General features: G+C 42.1%; 2 protein-coding genes across 6 annotated transcripts in view; one reads left to right on the top strand and one right to left on the bottom strand.

The window, feature by feature from the left end:
- LOC115387989 (semaphorin-3F-like) overlaps positions 1-1,781 on the top strand; it is a 57,554-nt gene extending 55,773 nt beyond the window's left edge. For all 5 annotated transcript variants that reach the window (XM_030090903.1, XM_030090902.1, XM_030090901.1 and 2 more), the window contains one exon: positions 40-1,781. In XM_030090903.1, the coding sequence (XP_029946763.1) occupies positions 40-513 (474 nt within the window). In that variant the 3' untranslated portion in view covers positions 514-1,781. The remainder of the gene's footprint in view (positions 1-39) is intronic.
- Positions 1,782-11,600: 9,819 nt separating this feature from the next.
- Positions 11,601-24,912, bottom strand: part of LOC115387990 (caM kinase-like vesicle-associated protein) — a 38,405-nt gene continuing 25,093 nt past the window's right edge. Inside the window, exons 2-11 of the mRNA XM_030090904.1 lie at positions 16,761-16,868; positions 16,533-16,664; positions 15,024-15,098; positions 14,327-14,465; positions 13,641-13,761; positions 13,477-13,552; positions 13,225-13,361; positions 12,960-13,038; positions 12,179-12,266; positions 11,601-11,977 (exon numbers count right to left, since the gene is read on the bottom strand). Coding sequence (XP_029946764.1) covers positions 11,603-11,977; positions 12,179-12,266; positions 12,960-13,038; positions 13,225-13,361; positions 13,477-13,552; positions 13,641-13,761; positions 14,327-14,465; positions 15,024-15,098; positions 16,533-16,664; positions 16,761-16,855 — 1,317 coding nt within the window. The 5' untranslated portion in view covers positions 16,856-16,868 and the 3' untranslated portion in view covers positions 11,601-11,602. The remainder of the gene's footprint in view (positions 11,978-12,178; positions 12,267-12,959; positions 13,039-13,224; positions 13,362-13,476; positions 13,553-13,640; positions 13,762-14,326; positions 14,466-15,023; positions 15,099-16,532; positions 16,665-16,760; positions 16,869-24,912) is intronic.

The following is a 24,912-nucleotide window of genomic DNA, read 5'->3' as shown; positions in this document are numbered from 1 at the left end:
CTCATGAACTGATTTTCTGTGTGTTTTTTTTTTTTAAAGATGCGCTCCGATGGCCGGATTCTGAAGACGGAGCAGGGCCTCCTGCTGAGGTCCCTGCAGCCCTCCGACTCCGGCATGTACCAGTGCACGGCCACAGAGAAGAACTTCAAGCACACGCTGGTCAAGCTGCAGCTGGTGGTGCTGTCGGGCCGGGCCGTCAACAACGCGCTGGTGGAGGGCGCGGCGGGGCTGGTGCCGTCCTCCCTCCACTCCAGCAGCACCCAGTGGACCCCCAGCGCGGGCCAGTACAAGGACCTGCTGACCATCCTGAGCCAGCCGGAGATGAGCCTGATCAATCAGTACTGCCAGGACTACTGGCAGTACGGAGACCCGCTCCTGGGCGCCCTTAAGACCAAAGACCTGAAGGAGCTCAAGGAGCAGAAGAAGCCCCGCAACCGCCGGCATCACGGAGGCGGAGAGGCGGAGGAGGAGGAGGAGGAGGAGGAGCAGGAGCAGGAGGGAGTAGAGACATGAGGAGTGCTGCGGTTTCTGTCTGAAATGCGCTCAACACAACCCGCCCCTGCCCTCCCTTCCCCCCAACTCCTGTGAAAACTGGGAGAGACTCGATGAGAGTAGCAACATGAAAAAATATCCACAACCCGGATTTGAAAAAAAAAAAAAAAAAAATTACAAACTGGGAAAAAAAAGAGGCTTCCAAACAAAATCCCACATCCACTACATCCAGTCGAACCATAAGATATATGATACACAGTATTTATTGTAGGTTGTATATAGTACCATTCTGTGGATTTCTTTGTACTTATAGAAAAAAACAGACATGCTCTTTGTGTATAGGTACCTTTGGGGCGAATATTGTTATTATTGATGTTGTTAATTTTATTGTTGCTGTTACTGTCACTACAAAACTCATCTGAACAACACGATGACCCTGGCGACTGTTTGGATGTGTTATCAGGCATGTAAGCTGTTCAGAGCGAGCTAAGAAGCTCTCTGAGGGGGAAAGGAGCTGTTAATAAGAGGTGATGGGATCTCTGAAACTTTATTTTGTTATGTTTTTTTTTTTTTTTCAATGTTTTGGTTTTTGACTTAACGCCCAGGCTCTGATTTCTGGACACTCCAGGACGGCTTCAGATGCGAGCTCATCGTGGCTTCATGCAAAGACTTTGTATTGCAAGGGGACCATAGACACACGGTCCTGACTGGGACTCAGAAGAAGACTGTTCCAAGATCCCACTGCTGCAATTAGGCCTTTTTAGGGGGGCAAAATGATGCTCGTCTTTTGTTTCTCTCACTCGGATTCCTTTTTGAAGGACTGACAGCAAAACGATAGCTGTGGCACCAGCTAAAGCAAAATTCTCCGTCACCCCCTCCTCCAAGTAACCTGCAGCTTTGCTCCAACTGCGGGTAAAGGAAAACGAAATAAACAAAGCACAGATTGGATTACTTAGTATAAAAATGATCAGGAAATAATGCTGTGGTATAGTGGGAGTCAAGGTTTTGCACAAAAGGGCATTATTGTTTTACATTCAAGGGACACTGGCTGGGGCCGAATGCAACAAAACACTCCGGCTGGGGAGAGCTGACCTAAGAAAACACAAACGCAGTTCAGTTTATGATAAAAAGCATTGCCCGGATCGGGCAGCAGTTGTTCAGCAGTTCTGGGCACACAAGACATCTTTTCCTATTTCCTCTTTGACATTCGTATGTGGAAAAAAAAACAAAAAGTTAAAAAAAAAAAAAACAAAGCCCATATACACAACTGAGCGTTGTAATAATGTTGTGACACTAACCAAAATATCGGGAAGCTGGCTTTCATTGTGTGCATGAATCTGTATTTGTACTGTAATTCTGATAAGATACTGTGTGTGAGAGTGTGTGTGTGAGTGTGGTGTTTTTTTCTGTTTTTCATCTCTGTGGGTGTACAGTGCAGTCGGTTGGAGAGACAGTGAAATAGGGGGAACAGATGCTTTAAAGATGCCGTCATTTCACGTAGCCCCTGTACAAAGCATGACGCAAATGTTCGTAGACGTCAGAAATTCAGAATTCACCACTAAAAGATTTACCTCACCTACGTGTGTGAGTAAAGCAAAGGAAAGAGTGAACGTCACTGAAGAAGCGCATGGAAAATAAAAAACTAACTTCTATGCTCACGGCATTTCATCAGTAATAATGCACCTTCTCTGACATTGACTCTTCTGGAAAGATGCATCCTTAATTCTTACATGTAATCCCATTTCCTCAAATTCCCAGAATCCATCAAAAGCTTCTTTTGAACTCATTCAAGTGAGACCAGCATTCTACATCAAAAAAAGGAGGAAAAAAATATAAAGAAAGGTTGTACAATTTGTTTGACTTTTTTTTTTAATGTGTCTTTAGTTATTGAGTGTTTGTATTATTATTTTTTTCTTTTTTGGCATCATCAAGACTTTCTGAGAAAAAAAAGGATTTGAAAAAAGGTGCACAGAGGTGATGTTATTGTAATGACTTGTGTAAATTACTCTATCTTCCCTTTCCATTGTTGTTGACTAATAAATTAAAGCTCTATATTTTATAAGAATGGAATGCTCCCCCCTTCATTGTGATTGATGTTATTATCCATGTTCTGCCCACAAACCCTCTGGATCCTTGGAATAAAGTTGTACCTGTTGAAGAGATATGTATGCACATTTGTATATAAAATACACACTGCATTTGGTTTTTTTATTGAAACCAGTGGAGCGCTAAACATCTTTAATAACAGCTCGCAGGAAGAGATTTGTTCCCTCCAGGCCGGCTCGATGTGGATTATCTCCCTCATTGAGTGCTTAAAGGTTCAACGCAGATTCAGAAAATCAACAGCCGTGCAAACACCTTCTATAGAGTCTAGTCAATACTAATGTCTCGACAAAGATGGATATTTCACGTTTAACTGCAAGCATCCCATCTTTTTCCACAGCTTTTCATCATGCTGATAAGTGCACTTATTTTAGAGGTTAGAAGTAAAAAAAGTACAAATATATAGATACTGTCCTTCAGTTGCTATTTTAAAATGTCTGTACTTGACTATTCATTTTATTTTTATTCTCAACATTTGGCCATAAATGCCTGTACTGTATTTTGTACATTGCCATAAATGGCTCAATTCCTGTTAAAACGTCCACAAAGACAATGAAGAACAGAGTTTGTGATAAAGAGAGGTGCCTGAAATAACAACTTCCAACTGACTGGGGAAATCTTAAGATTTTAAGGAAACTTTGGATGGTTATTGAAGGCTTTATATTCATGCTTAGAAAGGTTGATTTATTTATAAATGTTTCTGCCTGTTAGATGGATGCATAGTTTTATGTTAAGACATTTAACTATTCTGTTTACTTTAATTAAAACTGTAAATTATTAGTTAGCTGTATGTTTTAAGATTTCCTTCTCTTATTACTTTTAAATATCAACGCTGACAGTTTTTTTCCAGATACATCCAGCAACACCTCATTGTCACACAGTTAAAAAAATTCAACTTTTTTAGCTTTTGTAAATTAATGAGTAGCTACTGTTTAACTGAAGCCAACCATTAAAATCAGTACTTCAACCTTACTCACAATTTAAATTTATGCATATCGCTTTTTGCACTTTTGCTGCCACCTCTACCTGTTTTACATTTCATGGTAGGAACCTCATTTACTTTGCTCTCAAAAGGCCCCATTTCAAATTTTGAAAACAATGTTCTGTCTTTATTGCTGAGGATTTAAAGGAACTACATATATATAATGTATGTATGTATATATATATATATATATATATATATATATATATATATATATATATATATATATATATATATATATATATATATATATATATATGTATATATATATATATATATATATATATATATATATATATATATATATATATATATATATGTATATATTATAGCAGTATGACATATCAGAAAAAGAAAAAGCATTATGTTCAATGATTCACTCCCATTTGCTCAAACATGAATTCCTATTCCATGAGTGAGTCTTTTAAATTGAGCTTAATTTCATATTAATTTATCTGATAAAATGGTGATGTTGAAATAGATTGAAAATATTTATGGACAGAAAAATACTCCTTTACCAAGTACACACACACACACACACACCTCATATACTTCATAATGAAGTGTTTCTTCTGGACATTCAGACCTTTTAAATGTCACAAATTTTCTCTTTCTCTTAGAATCTGTAGTGTTTTTAATAGTAGTTTTTAATTATTATCCGTGCCTCTTCCGAGCCATTAGTCAGCTCCAATCCTTCCATCATGTCGGAGGTGAAGGAAGTTCAAGAAGAGGGACTGTGGTCCGAAGCAGCGCAGGGGAACGTGCTTGTTGTCATTTCCTCGCAGCGTCAGTAGAAACTACTGAACTTTCTCCACCTCATTAAAGCTTTAATGGTGGGTCTGACCTGTGATTACTCATATGCGCTCACAACAAAACGCCATGGAGAGAGAGAGAGAAAAGGGCAGCTGGAGAAAGGAAAGTAGTGGAACATCAGAAAGAAGGTGAGAAGTGTGAGAAGAAAATGAATCAATAAATCTTGTGTTCAGAACATGAAAGAAGTGAGAGGTGAACACTCAGAAAAATTCTTTTTGATACGCTTTGGAAACAAATGTTTAAATAAGCAATGAATCTGTAAAAAAAGAAGTAGGCGTAAACCTCTTGTAAAATCACAGGATTCAGCTATGAATTTTGCTTCATGCTGGTCCAACTTTAAGACGGTCTCTCAGCCACTAAGAGGAATAAAATACATTAGGCCTGAAATTCTGCGGTAAAGAACACGGTCGCTCAGCAGATGTCACAATTTATAAAATTGCAAACAAATCAGGAGGCGTAGCTGATACAACTCACAGTCGTATGAAGTTACTACTGATTTTCTGTCTTATTTCCCCTTCATGTGAAGGGTCTTGCTCATTGCACCTTCAAGCCGAGTTGTTTTCCTTGTACAGGATGCCATAACAGCGCGGGATGTAAATAAGTCATGCTGGTTTCATGTTCCCGGTCCTTCCAGAGAAACTCCACCAGCTTATAATTCATGAGAGGTCAATAATGAAGGACGCAGCAGCAGAGGAAATGACGCTGAAGACGTGGCATTTGGATTTTCACCTGCATGAATGAAAGATAGAAAATGTTTGGAGTTTTGTTGTATTTCTTGACTGTAACTTTTCAAACTTTGTTTGTTTACCTCTGCTATCTTCCTTCGAGTGGGACATACAGGCAGGTTATAAAGCTGCACTTATCTGCTCAGTGCAGCCTCAGTCACCCTGTTTCTTTATAATGTGAGGATGAGAGCATGTCTGCAGACACCTTTTGATCCCTGCTTCGGTTTGTCTCGGGACACGACAGGCAAGATGTCATAGTTGGAAGCCATCGCAAGACATTCAGAGCATCAGATGACATTTGGGCTTTGGAGGAGTCTGTTTCCCGTCGTTTACGTCCCATAGAAAGACCTCTGTTCCCGCCGCTTATCTGATCCTTGCAGAGTAGAGCAGAGGCGACTCAGATGGGAGACAAGCAGTCCTGAATAGAGGACAGGGTCAGTTTCCCCCACGCTGGAATCATATCTGTGTCATCACAGCTCGTCACCTCAGACCAAACCACAAAACTCACCCACATTCTGAAAATGTGAAAAAACGGGCCTACATTTCTGGCTCATTCTTCACAGCACAAGAGAAATCTGCTCCTGAAGAGATTTATCTCCACATGAGCAAGCCTGGCATCACTAGCGCCATTCAATTGACATCTCAGATGAGGAATTCGGCTGAGTCTTATCGCCGAGTGTGATCTGGCGGCTCAGGAGCAGCAGCTCGGTGGCTCTCTGCTCCGTCTCTCTCGCAGTGCCAGCCGTCGGACACTGACTGCTTTGTTGGAGCACAGACGGAAGAGGCAGGAGTTTGACATGAACCTCAGTCATTGTTCTCTGGCATCCCTCTAGAGACCTGGAGACTTGGAAAACTGTTACAAACCGCAGTCAGGGAAGAAACGATGAACTGACACTAATTTCAAAGTTTGTCCTGCATCTCATCCTGATCTAGGTTTGAGTTTAGCTCCTTACATTCTTTATCTTGTGCATCACTCTCCGCTGTAGCCATGATAAACTTCCAGCTCTCATGTTGTCAGACATGAAGTAACGGCATGCAGAAGAGGCTCCAGGGACAGAGTGGGATGGCTGTTATTCAACCCAGAGTTCAACAGGGAAAAGAGGGAGCAACACTGCTCTCTGCTGTTTCTTTCCCATCACCACAGGAGTCCTGCTCCCAGCAGCAGTGCATGATGTTAACAAGCGTCTCCAGCTCAGCTCCTGGAGGACCTGGTCTGTGTGTTTTCAGTGTCTCCCTGCTGCTACAGACTCACAATATTGTCACAAAGTGTAGAAATCAACAGCTGAAGCTTCACCATGAGTAAGCATTAATATACAAGAACCAAACTGAAGATATTCAGACTGTATGAATGTTTTTTTTTTAATATATCCAAGTAAAACAGTACTGTTTGATGTCTTTTTATAGTCTCACAACTTTCTTCAGATAATATACCTCACTTCATAAAAAAAAATTTGCTATTGACTTCACCCTCGATCTCTTGAAACCTCTTTTCAGTATCCACATCTTCTCTTTAGCTCCTCGAACTGTGCTTCAGAGAATTTTTATATGCAAGAATTGAACTGAAAGCCACATGCAGTGGTTGGTGCTCTCTCCTCACAGCCAGAAGGTCATAGGTTGAAATACCACTCAGAGGGTTCTGTGTGGAGTTTGTATGTTCTCCCTGTGCTTGTGTAGATTTTCTCTTTTTTCCTATCACAGTTCAAAAAACATGTTTGTTGTTAACTGATGCATCTAAATTCCCAGTTGGAGTGAATGCGAGTCTGTCTGTCTCTGTTTATCCCGTGATGGACGCCTGTCCTGTCCAGAGTGTACTCAGCCGTCACTCAGCTGGGTTCGGACTTGGCACCCTGACATTTGTTTGAAAAAATGTTAAGAAGAGAGTATGAATAGAGTACTATTTAAGCAGTGCAGACATTTCCGTCCTCCCACCCCTTATCAAATCCTGCATAAAATATAAGATCGTAACAATAGGTAGGGCAAAATCTGCAGTTCTCTTGTCCAAACACACAGATACACACACTTACCTCGAATGCATTTTCTTTGACAATTGGAAGAAATTCATGTATGCAGAAGCAGAACCTGCAAACACACACAAGTCCCCCAAACCTGGAATTGATCTGGTAGCCAAGAGTCAAACCTCATTGATGTGAGCCCAGTATGCTAACCACTGTGTAACCGCTCAAACTGAGTGAAAATGTGACTTCTGTCTTCACTGGTGTATTAAAATACATCACAATGTGGGAAATGATTTATAAATTGTGCAGTGTGAACTGGAGCACAATGTGCTTGTGAATAGATTGCAAATTACGTAAATCTTGAAACAACAACAACAAAACAATCTTACAGTGGAGGGTCGGGTCACAGAACATTAAATTTTTATCAGAGTGTGAAATTCTGAATATTAAAATTGTCTCTAAAAGTGCATAAGTGCAGGAGGAGATAACAATACTTATTATCACCCTTTTCGTATTCCAGCGTCTGACTGAACTGTTGCTGGAATTGTTCTGCTTCTGTTGTTTGGTAGTGTCATTTTTAACCGGTTTGTTCGGTTCTGCAAACTCTGACATGAGCACGTGATTAGAATCTACATGTTACGTTCAGTTTCACATTTCTCCCTCTTTGCTGCTGTAGCCAGCTGTAGTTGCTGTGTCTATAAGAAGGCCAAGTTTCTTGCTGCAAGTTATATTAATATTTATAGAGTTGCAGTTCTAGACATGTCCAGCAGGGGGCAGTCTGCTCTTTCCTCTCACCACACCACGCGCTGGACTCAGAGGGGCGCGTCTCTGACTTCAGTGTTAGCAGCTAATAAAAACACTGCATTTCCAGTAATTGTTATTTTTGACGCGCACGCACACACGCACGCACAGTTTGTAGCTCTCCACTTGCTGAAGTTGTGTATGGATTACATTCAGTATTTTGCATATCTTCAATCTTTTTCCCCAGATTGATTTTTTTTGGTTTATTTAATGGAAAAGTGATATCTCAGATCTGCCTTCAACCAAAATACAAGACTGTTGACACCAGCCTCTTTGAAGTCTTTCTCATAAAATATGTCAAATGTGATTTTTTAAATTATTTTTCCATGCTGAAAAGTGTGTGTTGCTCTCATACAGAGATGACCCTGGTAGATCAGTACATTAGCGTCAAAACTTGTGAAAATCCATACACTAAAATATTCAAGCCCATATATTTATCATATATTAAGACTTCAGCTATGAATTTCACTTTATTCCCCTTTTATTGGACCATGGATCATTTATTTTGGGAGGTTCTAACACGATGATCCTATCATTTTAACATCCATGTTTTTGAGATAGTGACATGTTTCGGTGAGCGTGAGGGTGGATTATTATTCACCTCTGACTTTCCACAGATAATTACGACTGCAGCATTCAGTGAATGTGTGCGCCACCGTGGAGGTGCACAGTATGATATGTTGCTGTGATTGACTGCTTTTTAATCCCAGCATGAGAGTGTATCCATGCAGTCCGCACCCACTGATCACTGCCATAATTGCATGCTCAGAATGATGAAGCAGATCCCGATCGTGAAGAATGGAAGCACCGTGCAGTCCGGGAAGAGCCGTGGGAAGCTTCCCAGTTGTGTGGACTCGTTTTTGCTCTCTATTATTTTCTTGCATTTTACTTTCATGATTTGCCTTTTGCTGTTTCAGCTCCCGCCTTGAGTAACATGTAAGACAAAATGTTTTGGTATTCCTTGTAAAATTCGCTTTTCCTCTCGGCAAGGACAGACTTATCAGTGGTCTTTCATCTGATGTGGGAAACGGGGAAACCGGCACTTCTCTGAGCCCGGCTCTCTTAATGAAGTCCTCCAATGACACGGAGCTGGAGATAGGATCCTCCAGGGCCTCGATGGCTGTATCGATGGCTGAGTACGATCGGGCATTAAAGAAAAGAAAAGCTCCCGAGAGGAAGCTAATGTAAACCCCAGAGGGCAGAGAAAGTAGAATCTCTGCATTATTATTCTGGTGGGATCCTGGAAAGTGTCACCAAAAGCCACTGCTGGGAATTTTTTGAACCTCCAGTTCACAGCCCACAAGGAGGGGTGCTAAGCTTGTGCTAATTGAGTGTGTGTAGCACAGATGCTCTCCTCCGGGTTCGGGGGAGAAGCAGAGTGTAATGACACAGGCTGTTTCCCACATTCTCTCAAAATCATTTCCGGATAGAGCGACGCTACGCACGTCTGTCCGCCGACTGCCTACTTGGAGGAGAAATGAGAGCGGATGGCACGCGAACCAACGGATGAATAGAACTTTATTCCCATCAAAGTCATCAACTCAGTCAAGGAGTACGGTTACAGAGCTCACAAATGCAGGACAGGACCTACAGGTGACCACTGGTCCTGGCAAACGTCACATCTACGAATACACCTCTAAGTGCATGGGCAAAAATCAACAGACATGGAGTACTAAATACAGTGAGAAATGGACTGGAGGAGGGGGGAAAGCATTGCTTCAAAGTGTGTGACAGTATTTAAACAGTATTCATTTGCCATCTAAACAAATAGAACAAACAACATGAGAGAATCTATTCACATTAAGAAAAAAAAGAAAATCCCTTATTCTTCTGATTTAGGCATCTTGTCAGAAAATGATCATGATAGAAAAAATGTGCTGGCTAATCTATCAAAGCACAAATTAAAAAAACATGTAGAATAAGAAGACTAGAACAACAAAAGAAGACTTGAGATTCTGTTATAATAAATTGTATCGCTTTTCGCCTAATTTTACTCGAAATGCATTTTTTCACAGATTGGAAAAAAAGTTGAGTAAAATGAGACAAAAAGGCCGTGCACGAGTCAGGACAGGTCTCACAACTGAATTCAGCCGTCTGAAAGTCGTTTGACAGCAGCCGTGTGTGTGTGCGTCTCTGTGTGTGTGTGTGTGTGTGTGTGTGTGTCAGGGACCGCGACGGGCCGGACACAGCTGGCAGGGATTACAGACATCTACTCACAGGTACGTGGACTGTAGTGAAAGGACACCAGGAATCACAGTTTCTGCAGCCAGTCGGACGTATTGCTCAATTTCCTTTAAAGTGTTTACAGAGATCTCCGTATGTAGCTCATTATTAATGCTCGAGGGGACCAGTGACGAGAAGAGATTATTACTGTCGATCAAGTATAAACTGGAAACCAATATAATAAATAGCTCTAAAAAAATAGTGCAAAACAAACATGGAAACTAAATATTCTAAATAAATAATAAATAAGTTAGAAAATTCCAAACATCTGCTTGATACATTTTGTTTTTGTACGATACAAGTCAAGAAAGCTATCTGGGATGATAATAACACGTTAGTTAATGCACATTTAGCTTTTTACAGCTTTAACTAAATATTTATACATGACAGTATACAACACAGAGAGAATGGCCGCTCGCAAATAAAAAAAGTGTGGGATAAAGATGAGAAAATAAAAGCAACAAATAAACTTGAATGCATAGAAATGCTATGTAACGGAAACTGTGCAGCCGATGCGCTGAATGAGGAGACGTGGCGGACGCCACAATGCAAAGTACGCTTTTGAAGAGAACATTAGGCCTCGACGTGACTCGCGGCGAGAGAGCTGCGCCCGGCGATAAGACGAGGTCGGCGCGTCTTCATCCACCAAGTGGGAGTGAATGTGAAGTGAAGAGCGAAAAGTGAGAATGCATGCTGTTTTGGCTACTTCTACAAAGGTCTCTATGTACACAATCTTTACACTTACAGCTATGAGGTTCTTTTCCTGAGCAGAAACCAAGCAAAAGGAACATGGTGTCTGAATGTGTGCTTATGTGTGAAGCTGCCTCATTAAAGATAAACTCCGATGACTGCCAGCCACTAATCTCAGCATCGTTCAATGCAGACAAACTGGTTAGATTTCCCACGTCAAGGGGAATGTATGTGGCCGTCTTCTTGTGCGAGGACCAGCACTTTCTAAATATCAGGGATTATAGTAAGTTCAAGATTTCAGGGGGGAAACTCAACTGGTTCTAAGAACAAATACAGCAGTTGTAGGGGGGTGGCAGGGAGGAGCTTCCCAAGGTGGCTCATTAAAAAGGAATCAAAGTGTTTTCAGCACAATTATGCCTGTTCATATTCTCTTATCACCGCAAGAGGCATCAGCAAAAAGACTTCTGCTGTGAGCCGCGCCACGCCAGCCAATGCATTTTACTCTTAAACTTCAAGTGAGAGAACAGACGTGGTTTCAATAAACTGAAGCAAACTGGGGGGGGGGATCAGTGAAAAACAAACTAATCACCAAAAAAGAAAACGTCCCTACATGTGAGAGACCGCCGGTACGATGCAGCACTCAGGAAAAGGTAGCGCAGAGCCTCCATGAGATGATTCTAATGCTGCATGTGAAAGAGAAGCAGAGTCAGTGTCACCATGCTAGCAGCTAATGTACAGTGTGCAGGAGTCGGTGGGGACTGCAGAGGTCACACGGGGATGGATGTGGGAGTTTGAGTGTTGGTGGGGGAATGAGCCGTTTAACCCTGCTCGTCCCCGGCCTCAGCAGCTGTTTGAAGAGTGGTGGAAGCTTCCCCGTTGCACCGCGACGTGAGCTCGGCCGCTTGCGGCGCCGGACTCGCCTGTGGCTGCGGCTCTTCGGCCGGGGCCGCCGCCGCCGCCCCCTCGGCCTCCGGCGTGGGTCGGCCGGTCTCGGCTCCGGCGGGGAGCTCTGCCGCGGTGGCGGGAGTGACCTCGGGCGCAGCGGCAGATGCAGGGGCGGCCGGGTCACCGGCCGCCTGGGGAGCTGCAGGGTCCGCGGGGGCGCCGGCGCCAGCTGCCGGGTTGTTGGCCCTCGATTCGCTCTGCTCAGGAGCTCTCAGTCTCTTCATGATGGTGGTGACCCGCACGGCTTTCTGTAGGTGTGAAGGAGCAACCTGAACTCAAATAAACGCTACAACCTGAACGGTCATCCATTCACTTCAATAGCATTAGCCTCTTACTATGCTAATCTTCTGTCTGAAGCAGTGCAGACCCACCTTTGATGCACTTCCTGCTTCAAGACAAGTGTATCGACTGAAAAACTTTTCCCAAAAAGAGAAAACTATTGCACTTACCTTCCATTTTGCTCTTGCAAAATTCTTCTCTATCTGTGCACAAACATTTTCTTTGATATTCTTATCTGAAGCTGCACCACCGGAGATCCTGTGGAACAGAATGATTAAAACAATAACAAATCAGCGAAATACAAAGTTTTCAGCCACTCAATTCGTTGTTCATTTTATTTACTTTTTTTTCCAGAACTTTTTGAATTGATGCTTGGAATTGTTTTTAAATTTCACCATTTATTTCTTCAAACTTTGTTTTCTTTCTTACTAACTCAGTGGTGCCAGCTGTCAAAATAAAACTGAAAAGCAATGAATAACCGCTCACATTTATAAAACGAAGCAAAGAATGAACATTATGGGAATGTGTGTAAATGTGATCAAAAGCCAAATTTCAAAGTCAAAAGACTCCTCGGGGACAATCAGTCTATCTGTATTTGTGAGAACTTGTCAACACGGTTTAGAAATGTCAATTGGCTGGTGGCATCAAAGCAAATGTCACAGGATCACTGAAACAAACACGCATCATCTGGGACTCGCAAATCTCTGTATCAAAGTCTCTAAAAGCCAGCATTTGTTTAATAAAGTTCAGACACAAAGCAACCAGACTGCCTCTGCTGCTAAATACAAGTCTGAAAAGCATTCATTTGCATGTTGGAGTAAACTGACCTTTTGCAACATTTAAATGTGATAATATAATTCAAATAAGAGACAAAGTCAGCGTTATTTTTTAATACGGTGTGATTGCTCTGATTTAAACGGCCCTCACAGCCCATCAAAGCTCGCCGCCTACCATTCATGGTTGATAGCCTCCTGAGCTGTCAGTCTCTGGTCTTGATCCACCTCCATCAAACGAGCAACCAGAGTCTTGGCTGTCAGAGGAAAATCACACAGGAGGGGAAAGTCAACAAAAAGGGGTTTATTCCCCTGACGGATTGGAGCAAAAGTTTGACGTGTGTTTGAACGCTCCCGAGGTAAGAATAGGGAGGAAACTGAAATGTTTACCCGAGAAGCTGTCAGAGTGTTTCTTCTCAGCGTAAACTTTATTCTAAAAGCACCTGAATCAGAGATCTCGTCCCAGTAAGGAGAGTCGAACTCGTAATCGCCCGCCAGGATCTTTCTGAACAGGTTCTTGTCGTGGTTTTCGTAATCGTCGTCATCGGTTTCATCGTAGAAAGGAGGGTTTCCTGACAGCCTGCAGCAAGGAAGAAAGAAAGAGAAAAGATAAAAGAAACATCAGCAGTCAGCAATCCACATCTGCAGTTTCAGAAACCGTGTCTAAACAAATAATCTAAGTGTTTCTGACTTACAGTATGTACATGATGACGCCTGTGGCCCAGCAGTCCACCGGCCTGCCATATCGCTGCCTGCCCACCACCTCCGGAGCTGCACCAGTAAACAAAAGCCTCATTTATAGCATGGAAATGGCAAACAACAGTCCTAATCTGCCCCGTGGTGAATTCAGTATTCTCACCCAGATACTCCGGTGTCCCACAGGGGTCTTTGATGAGTCCGTTCTCCAGCTTGGCGAGATGGAAGTCACTGATGACTATTTTAGAGTGCTTCAGGCGGTTGTAGTAAACCAAATTCTCCAGCTGCAGAGAGTGACACATCACAGCGACAGAGCATTCGGCAACGCGGTCTTTTATGTGGCAAAAGCTCGCTGGGATAATTTTCTAACAAAAGCAGCGAGGAGACCTAAAACATGTAAAAGTTTAATTACGGAGTGAGTGGCTTCCCAGCATGACGCTGCTCTGATGTGGTGGATTCAGACGTTCGTATTTAAACACCATTAGATTAAATGTGATGGTTGTGACACAAATGTGGCTGTTTAAAAAAAAACTAAAACAGTTGTACAAATGAAGCAGCAGCAAAATCTGCTTCAACCGTGAACCATTGAAAGAAATAGCTGAGTTCTTCAGACTGACGCATTTAGCAATGATGATAATAGGCAGTTATCAATGAATCACACAGCGTGGGATAATCCAGATCACATGCTACTGTAATTTGTAAAGTGACAAAAGGGGAAAAGTGGGTGAAAATCATTGATGCTAAATAGGAAGTAATTTCTTGTGTTGGTGAATTCACACTGGGACCTGTAATCGTGACTTTCACAGACAACCTTCATTCACCTAAATAGTCAAACCTGCACACTGTTACCTTGAGGTTTCTGTGAACGATGTGCAGGGAGTGGAGGTAGGCGACAGCCTCCAAGACTTGGCGCACCACGTTGCTGGTGTCTCGCTCTGAGTAGTACCCTTGATCCAGGATCCAGTCAAACACCTCTCTGCCTGTTGCCCTGTAGGGCAGGAGAAACAATAGTGTGTGACATGTTTGCTGCTGAAAGTCAAGAAATTGAAAGCTTTCAGGCGTCCGCCTTTAGTTCCTTTGGAAAATGTCAACCGCTGCCTTCACTGTTTGAAGAACTGGAGGGAACAATGTGCCCCGCAATATATGTCTATAATAAACTGCTGTCATTCAAAGACGAGATGAACATGATTTCCTTGTTGATGTTTCCTCTGTTTCTGGTGAATGACTGCATTTTCTAACCACAATTCCCCTCAACCTATAAAACCCAAGTGTCATCAAAGCAGGAGACAAGTATCTTCCATTTAGCATCTCTGTGGAAAAGCACCAAATTCCCCAAGAACACATGCTGATTAAAACGAATAAGCAAGCAGGGCATCGTATCTGAATACCAAATGAGTGGAGCTCAGAGCTGTTCTCATATCTGCAGGGCCTTGAGCTGCAGCCGCTCATTTCTCATGATGGTGTAATCATATGCGGTGCAGGCAAACGCTACGGCAAAGACGAGCAGAGGGCCATTCCCCCCGGCTCGTCAGACATCTGAACTCACAGTTCAAGGAAGAGGAAGTATTCCTTTTTGGTCTCGAAGACGTCCACCAGTTGTAGAATGTTGGGATGCTTCACCCTGGGGAGAGTCAGACATCACAGCCAAGGCATAATGCTACGAGTCAAATATCAGTCAGTGTCTGAATCACTCGGTCAGCCACAGGGAAAATGTAAAGATCGGCTTTAATGCTCATGAACGGCAAGCTGCAGCAGTCAGAGGCAGAGGAGGGGAGAGACAGTACTGAAATTGCAGGACAGAATCGATTTCATCGAGTTCCTTCAGTCGCGAGATCTACATGTTTATCTGCCCCTCCAGAGCCCACATTCATATGATACGATGCATCCATGTGAGCATTAAGGCAAATGAAAATTACTGAGCTGTCTGTGCTCAGAGTCAAACTTTATCCTGCAGAAAAGCTGGTATTTTGCTGAGAAATCCTCAAGAAAGTTGTTAGAAATGCTTCTTTCCTTCATAATTTATAAACTGTTCAAAAAGGGCCACAATGGACTTCAGCTGTATTTTTAATTCTAAATTGCTTTCGCCTTTTGCTCCAAGCTCATTTAACACATTAGCAAATATAAATTGTGTGCAACCCCCCTCACAGGGGTTTTTTATTAATATATGCATGTAGTAACCAAACGAAAAGGCAGTGCTTCATGGGACAGTATACAATATGACAGAAGAGTAGATATTAATGCTGTTCTTCAGTGTTTTGGGTCCTTTTCTACAACCACATGCATCATTTGAGTCATTTTTGCATCCCAATAGAATTATTTTACCCGCAATCCTTAATCCGAAACTTTTTGGGGATTCTTTTGTATATAATGAGCCCACAGGCTGGAGTATTGCCACTATCACGACTTTGACAGTTCCTGCACACCATTAAGGATCTCCTCCAGCCAAGGTTTTATATGCTCGGTAAGAAAATGGAACATTTTTTAATGTGTTTTCCCAACAAAAAAAGCTTAATTGCCTTGTTAAGGACTCACAAAATACAACCCATTCTGTCTCTTTCTCTCTATCATTAAATTTATGTAAATGTTCTGGACACAAAACGTCTACACTCCTCTTTCACTGTAATTACACCTGAAACTTTGTAATTCCCAGTCGCCCATATTGGATCAAATTGGATCTTAAAGGTGGAAGCAGAACAGGCCAAAGTTACTGAGATGGTCTCAGTCTAATTTCAGAAGCATGAGATGTTTTAAATTGATTTGCATAAAGAAATCAAAGCTTCCTCTTTATTTGCTGATGGCTTCACCAGCTATACGTGACTCATTCTTAAACAAAACTCAGGTTATTTGATATGAACTTTACTGCAAATGTGTGTAATCAGGGAGAAAATTAAGGTTTAAAAAGACGTGTCTGGGATAAACAAGGCTTCCTTAAACAGTGTGTGATTCACTGAGTTAATAGTGATTATTTTGACTTTTCCATTTTATCTGTTGACACCGAGCTGACAACGCTTTGAAGAAAAAGATGTGAAAACAAAAACTTTGTTGGGAAACTCACATCTTCAGGATGAGGATCTCATTTTTGGCAGCTTTGCGGACTTTCCTCCCGTCCTTCTTCAGGAACTTTTTACACGTGTACATTTTCATTGTGGTTTTGTCCTTGGCCCTGAATATCTCGCAGAACTCCTCCCTGGAAGAGACGACGGGCGACACTTCAGTTGTGGTTTAACATTCAGAAGGTTTGCTGAGGATGTCGGTTAATGCGAGCGGCCATCGAGGTACTCACGATTTAACGATCTGACCCAGATCATATTTATCCGTCACGTCAGAAGGATTGTGATAATCCTTCTTTTCCCCGATTGTTATACAGCCAAACGGCATGGCCGGTCCTGACCTGTGGCGACAGAGACAGATGGAGAGAGAGAAAAGAGGGACGGAGTGAAATTATTGGAAAGACAGAGACGGCATCCCTCCTAACTGATGATTATTTCCTCAGTTTCGCCTCGCACTGCGCCATAATATCACACTGGTTGATGACTTGGCAAAAGTGTGTCCTTCCCTCAGTCATAAAAGATTACTCATGTAATGCTGAGGAAGCCTTTCAAAAGTGCGAGAGTTAAAGAGCCACCAGAGGCGGCATCAGTGCAGCAGGTTGTTTCACGAAACCGTAATAGATCTCGGCTTCCTCCTCTTGCATTAATAAAGTCTGAAAGCCACAGAGATATCTGCTGCTCAGCCTCGGCCCCGGCGCTACCGTCTTATAACAGCCCAAGTCCGGAGGGGTGCACCTGTACTTTCTGTGGTTGAAACATTATCACCCGGAGGGGTCAGAGAGCAGCCGGAGGCAGCCACAGCAACAAGTGAAGCATTTCCAATCAGGAGAGGGAGCAGGCAATTACAGGCTGAGTACCCCAGACTCCAAGAGGAATAAAGTGCTTCACAAAGTTTTGCATCTGCACTCCAACACCTAATTGCTGTGCAGCCTCTCTAATGGCACAAAGTGGAACTTGAATCCTCTATGCATTTTTTAAAAAGAAAGAATCAGTGGTTTCATATGCAGTGAAGCGATTTTTGTGTTTAAAGAGGAAAAATTGGAGATCTTTTTTGTGCTTCCAGACAGTCTGAAGCACTCACACAAAACAAGATGGAAGTGTATTACGAAAGTAACACAACTGTGCAAGAGGATGTGGATGTTCAGCCCAAATGTTGGACTGAAAGTCTGGATTGAAATTAAAACGTGACAGATTGCAACTGCAGTTCTTAGATTTCACCATCCTCAGTGTGCACAGCAAAACTCAGAAAGATCTATCGACCTGCATCTGCAGAGCTCCACACAACAATTTTTCCATCCAACATCAGCGACACGTGAACAAACACAGAAAGCAGCCACAGCAATTAGAGCAGGTATAAAAAAAACCCTGCAGCACAGTAAAATATTTTGTCTGCATTCATCCAGGCTTCACTTCCTCCACAGCCTGTGCTTTATTTGCTTCATTGTCAGATTAATAAAAAAAATAATAATATTGTTTTTTGTTTGGGGGGGTTAACATTTTAATAGTTACAGAACAGAAGATAAAATATGTTAAAGTATGTAGTCACAGTGTATTCACGAGGGAATAGAAATGTATGGAATTCATAAAAAAGTGCCTCACGCAGACAACACTTCTCAAATATACACAGCTAACACTAGTAGAAAAAAACAGAACAGGAATAGATGAAACCTACAGATAGCTAAATCTTAATGAGCTCCATATACAAACTCCAAACACAAAACTGCAGAATCCACTCAAGAGACTAAAAATGTGCATCAGCTGGAGCAGAATCCAATACAAAACTGGATTCAACTGTCACTTTATTTTTATTTGCAGTTTTGCATAATGCAACAACAACAAAAGCTCCAGCGTTTAATCATATTTAACGTACAGACTTTTGTTCCCCGAGTCTGAATGTAATGCAGCTGCTCTTTCCAGCTCAGTCAAACAGCCACAGTAAGACCACTGCAAACACGGGGAAACGTGATAAATGCTGCTGTGATGCAACACCCGGCCAGATGAAAAGTTTTAATTAGGGACCGTCACACTTTCTTGTGCCGCTGCAGCCTTTTCCTGCGCCTGCTATATTTGATCCACCGCACCAGTATGGATGAAACCATTTATCTTGGCACATGTAATTTGATCCCTCAGTATCAATATCCTGCGTAGCAAGCTGTAGTAAATCTTCTGGAAACACAATTAAAAAGCCATTTATAGGCACAATGGGAGAGGATATTTTCGACCTATTTAGTGTGTTAAATAACCAATAAATTAAGACATTTGATTCCAATAGCTCCATAAAAGTGTCATGCTTATTGAACTGCAACGTTGCTCTAAATGATGTACATGAAGAAACTGTGTCAAATTAAATAAAATAAATAAATAAATAAATAAAAACTCCATTGGTACAAACAGTAGGTTTAAATCAGAGAGTCGATGCAAATCCTGATAATGTTCATCCTGTGATCCTCTGATTCCACACAAGAAAAACTAAACACATTTTTCAAACTGTGATTATTCTGCCAATAAAAAAAGCAATGAAGTTGTCATCATAAGAGATCATCACAACAAGTGTGTCCATCCTTCCATCTTCTCTGGCCATGTTTTCCACATTCGAGACACTAAATATACAGCCGAATGAGGACTGAGCCATGGGTTCCTTGTTTGCGTTCATTATGTGTGTAATTCGGTGTGTTTCCAGGGAGCTTTCACATGCGTGGTAAACGGAGAAACAGCACTGATGACGGTGGAGCCGCTGCATGGTACAGCTCTTGTGCAAACAGTCAAAGAAAACAACTTCACTTGGAAGACAACAGAAACGCTGATCCCTGAATGCATGGATACAAGTAAATCTATGAGACTGCATCGCCTTGCATCGCCGATAGTACAGAACGCATGTAGACATGAAAGCATGACGTTTGTACCAATTTTACTTCCATAAAAGAAGCATATTTGGGTCTTTGGTGCTCAGTTCAATGCCAGCAGACTGTTTGATGATGGTAGGATTCAGCCTGATAATGTATCAAGTCCACCATGGGAGAAAGAGACAGAAACAAACACATTCAGTGTGTCTACAGACAGCTTAGAGTCAGATCCAACTGATGGGGGGAACCACAGTAACTGTGAGCATTAGAGGAACATGCAAACTCCACACGGTAGCCCCCAGACTGCAGTCAATTCAAGAATATTCCCACGACCGACATCAATCCTGTGTTCAATCAGTGCGATCTGATTCCGCCCGGGAGGGCGACTGTCCGGCCAGGCATCAAGACTGATGGATGACTGTTTTAACCTGTAAAGATGAGAGCACTAATAAGGTCCATTTCATGTTTTTTTTTTATACACTAAAGAATAAATTATCTTTCGAGAACAAGAGACAAAGCAGCTTTTTTACAATTCCTAGGTTCTGTGCAAGTTAACCCAGGATAATTTTTTTAACGCAAACAATTAATTTATTGCCCATTAAGTGGAGTCTGAGGTAACTTGTTTTGCTGTAACAAACTAAATAAAACATGAATATCCTGGCAGTGACAGTGGGAAATAAAACAACTTTATCTGCTGCTTTGTAAAGAGAACGGTGGTGTTAAAAAGCAAAATCATTTGATGTTATTGTTGGTAAAACACTGTTGCACATTTTCATGTTGCAATATCCTTAAAATAAAAATACGCAATACAGTTTTTATCAACTAAGTATTCATATTTCTATGCAACAATTCAATTAATTACAAAAGACAACAGTTACAATTCAGGACTTGAAGAGCTTTCCAGCGTTTCCATTCATAAAAAAACACTAGAAGCTCCCCACAGAGTGGAGCAGCACGGCGATGCCGCCGCGCCGACTCGTCTGGGACAGTCGTGAATGTTCAATATGTAAAACTGTAAATGTAAAGCAGGGACGTGGCTGAAAAACAACTGCACAGCAAAAAGTCCTGAAGATGAATGTAGTGCAGAAAATATATTTTTCTCCTCGCCACACAACAACAGCCATCTGCGCTGACAGTCTGGGTGATGGATGTCCACATGTAAATGAGCGCAGCCAGCATGAGAGGTATGGCGTAATGTGCAAGGAGGGCAATCTGTTCACTGCAGAACCGACTCCAATCAAAACCAGAGAGAGAACAGAGCGCTCCCTGAACTTCCTCTCCTCGTCCCAGCCCGACCTTTCCTGACCCTGCGTCTCTCTGCTCGCTCCTAATACACTCAACATGTGTCTCCGTGGTCGAAGCGCTGGCTTGTTGAAGTTTTGCTGAGCAGAAGAAAGTGAAGCTCTTCAGGGACGTTAGTGTGGAGGGAGAGAGTTTTGAGTAGGTTTGGCAGACAGAGTGAAGCTCTTGGAATCATGTCAGGAATAAAATATGCTGCAAAACTGTTAAATTCAGAGTGTAGCTGAAACAGCACACGAGAGTGCTGAAGCACTGTGAAAGAACAAAAACAACAAGAGAGAAAAGTAAGAGCATTTCAGATTTATTTGGAATTCACCAAGTTAAACGAGCAGCTAAAGGTAACATCAACCCACAAATCCAAATGAGTAAACCTTCCAAATTCATTTAAACTAGGAGAGTATGAAATAGTCTGACTGCTGGACGGCTCTCAGAAGCAGTGATCAGCCCTCCCATCTCACAATGAGCCTATTCCAGGTGTGATTTCTGGCTTTAGGGCCTTTCTGTGTGGAGTAGAAATGTTCTCAATGTGCATTCATGCTCCGGGTACTTTAGTTTTCTTCCACAGTCCACAATATGCTTTTAATAATGAACAGCCATCTTTTGCCAGGCTCCAGCCTCCCCCTGCCTAAAAACCAAAACATTTATGAATTGGTGCGACGTTCCTGTTAACCATTGGGATTAAAGACTGAGGCCTTTCTGTGGAGTTGGGATGGTTGGATTTAGCGTTGGCCTCTGAGTTAATACCAACATCCTGAGCCAGACCTGTGAGGTTAGACTCAGCTGGGATTGGCTCCGGCAGTCATCCAAAGGGCACAGAAGAACATTGGATGGATGGTAAAATACAATACACATTTGTAAAACCTTTTTTTTTTTTTTTTACGATGTAATTATCATAAAACTTTGTGATCAGATCATTTTAACGGAGTGTTTCACATCCTATCTGGATCAACATTGCCGCGTTATCACCTCTTGCTCTGAGTGTTATCTGACATTTGGGAGCGTCGGCGAGAGGCTGGCGATGCTTGTCTGCCAGCAGAGGCTAGTTTAGGACACTCTGCTCCGTTAGTGAGAAAATTGTGATGATTTACCTTAACAGGAGATACATAAAGATAAAGCTCTGGGGCTTATTAGGCGGGATCCGTGCTTCCTCCAGCCTGCTGAGGCAATGAGAAAAAGATAGGTTTTTTTTTTTTGTGTGTGTCTGCTGAAATCAATGCGAAGCTCTTGTAGGGCTTGGCTAAATGCAGCTAAAAGCACACTCTGTCAAGCCTCTCTAAAGCGGCGGTAAAGGGGATTATTTTACCTGCCACTGTGGCATAATGTTGGGTTACGCCTCAGGGAAGGAGCTGTTTGCTGTGGTAAGCCAACGTATGTGAGGGAGCAGCTGTTTGCACTAATCCCACGACAGAATTCCTCGGAGATCAAGAAGTGTTTCCTTGTTTTAAGAAATCATTTCACCTCTCTCTCTCTCTCTCTCTCTCTGTCGCTCTTTCTCACACTCGCTCCTCGCTATCCCTCTGGCTCAACAGCCACTAAATAAGGCTGCAGGGTAAAGATCACTCTCCGTGCTTCACACTGGTGCTGACTCCAGCCCATTACAGATTTACTGATGTGCACCCGAGCGGCGCTAAGCCCCCACAGTTATGCAGAAACTGTATTTCACACAGACTAATGTTCACCCGACGAACATTAAACACACTTAGAGAAATGCGCTTTATTTTTTGTTAACAGCGCACTTATTGATCAGCGGGGCTCCATGTCCATCTTTACACCACTATCCTGCCACTTCCAGGACAAAGCAATATTGCTTTATAGAGCAATAATGTTTGCTAGGTTATTATTGCTAAAATATGTTCATTTTAATTTTCTCCAAGTGTTGTGTGGGCAAATTTATTCCTTTAGACAATGAAATAAATGTATAATACAGAAAGTATTTCTATTTTATTCTATTCCATCAGAAAGTAGCTGTATGACTGACAAACTCAAGATGATGTCAAAAAAATGATAATAAACGATAAAATCATCTCATTATATTTGTCAAAATAGAATTTAAACCTGGAATTAAACTAAGGTTTTATTTCCGAATTTTGTAAATCACTCTGAAAATTCATGAGGAAACCAAGTCAAGTCTGTTTGAACCATCCGCCATATACTTTGCACTTTGATAAGCAAAAGCTGAGGATTTGGAAGATGACCGGATCTACTTATTTAGCACAGATTAGATCATTAAAATGAAGACAGACATCTGTTAATGTCTCCTCCTTCCAGAAAAGCTTCATAAATATATATCTTAAGACTTTCAGATGTGAGTTTTCATAGAAAGAACCTTCATATTTATTGCACCACTGTCCTCACAATTCTGAATAATGAGGGCTATTTGTTAGTATTTTCCCAGTAAACGTATGAAGGAAATAAAATCATTAATTGGTAAATACTTGCAGCTGTACCTCGCAGCACAGTTCTGAGTCGACTCCCTGGAAGCAGACTCCACTTTGGAGTGTTTTGGACAAACTTCTGTTTAGGCAAGGCTCAGCTCAGCCACCTCAAATATCATCGCGCCTTCATCTCCCATCTCTCTGGTCCTGGAAATTGGTTGGAGAATCGGTCCCACGAGGAGCACCTCTCCAGCTATTAGGAAATAAACATCCTTGACATTCATTTTCTTTCATCCCTGCTGATCTCCTGGGACTCGCCGAGAGACTGCGATAGCACTTTGCCTTCGGCTGAAAAGACAAGATAAGGTCAGCGCGGATCGGCGAGGCATCAGTCCTGTAAGTCTCAATACAGACCGGAGTGAGGAGGACGTCACCCCGTCTCTATTCCTGTGCACAGAGTTGACATTGTTTGTAAACAGAGCAAATAATTTGTGCTCCAAGGAAACATAACGAGAGGAAGGTGATAACAAACAGGTCCGTGTTGAACTGCAGCAAGTCAACTGAACGCCTGTATTTTCGACTTTCCTGAACCAGGGAACATCTAATGGAAACTATAAATATAACCTGGGCTGCAGTTCACTTGAAGCTTCAGTCAGATTTCAGTTACTTCAGGACAGTCTTGGCTTTGTCAGACTTCTCTCTTTAAAGTGTATCTCCCAAGAAACTTCATATCAATGAATTTTACTTATAAAGAGCACTTTTCTACTGAATCAACAGGACCTAAAGCAGTTTACAATGTTTGTCACATTCACACACCAGATGCTCCGGCTACCCACTGGAGTTCAGTGACTGTAAAGACAGTTCCACATACAGTATGAACAAATCCAACACAAGTTTGTTTACATGCAATCAACCTACAAATCCTCATTATAATCTTTAATCCTGGGCTTCAAAGTGTGAGACAACAGTCCCTCAAAGGACTGCAGGCAAGAGAAAACTTGACAATTACGAAAAAACATTAACAAAACTAATAATAAATAATATTAAACTAATGATGTGTGTGCTTCATTTCCTGCAAATAATTTGTAATGAAAGAGCAGCTAACAGTTTGGAGCGCTGGAAAACTCTCCAGGGAGGTGGGTTTTAGGAACGATTCCACCAACCGGTGCTGTTTAACGTCTGCTGCTCAGGGCGAAGCTTATACCGTCCACCGCTGCCTGGTTTATAAACACACTGTAAGTTAACACTCAGAATATGGGCTGAAATTGAAGAATGATGATGATGAAGCGCCCCACCTAAGAAACTCACCACCGGCTGAGACGGCGCATGACGTATTTTTCGGTTGCACCGTCATGAGCGCCATGAAGACGCATGTTGTTCTCACTACCAAACATAACCGATCAATTGCACCATGGGAAGTAGCCTGAGTGAAGACACATGAATACGTACTGGCGCCTGTTCCCATCTGTCTTTAGAACTCGACACTTCCGTTCAGATCACCTGAGACGCAAGTCTGCAACTGTTAGACTTGTGATTTTGTTTTAAAGTTTATTTTAGGATTTTGTGTCTCTTGCAATTTCAAGAAATTCAGTCTAAAGCTTGTCAGTCAGGATACTTTTAAGCTCCACTAATTTGTTTTATCATTTCATCTTAAAAGTCAAAAGGAAGAAAAAGATATTTTGGGAAAGGCATTCCCCTGATCCACAGACTTCTCCAGAATCACAATGATTACATTAAACAGAGAGCAAGAGTTCGGCCACACTAATGGCTGATTTCAGAGGTGAGATAAACTCCAAGGTCCCATTTGTGGTCTGAGTGGTGATCGCAAATCATATCTGACACATTGAGATTGATCCTGTGGGAAATGC

The sequence above is a fragment of the Salarias fasciatus genome, chromosome 5, assembly GCF_902148845.1.
Source record: "Salarias fasciatus chromosome 5, fSalaFa1.1, whole genome shotgun sequence".
Taxonomy (NCBI): domain Eukaryota; kingdom Metazoa; phylum Chordata; class Actinopteri; order Blenniiformes; family Blenniidae; genus Salarias; species Salarias fasciatus.
This window is presented reverse-complemented; position numbering and strand designations above follow the sequence as displayed.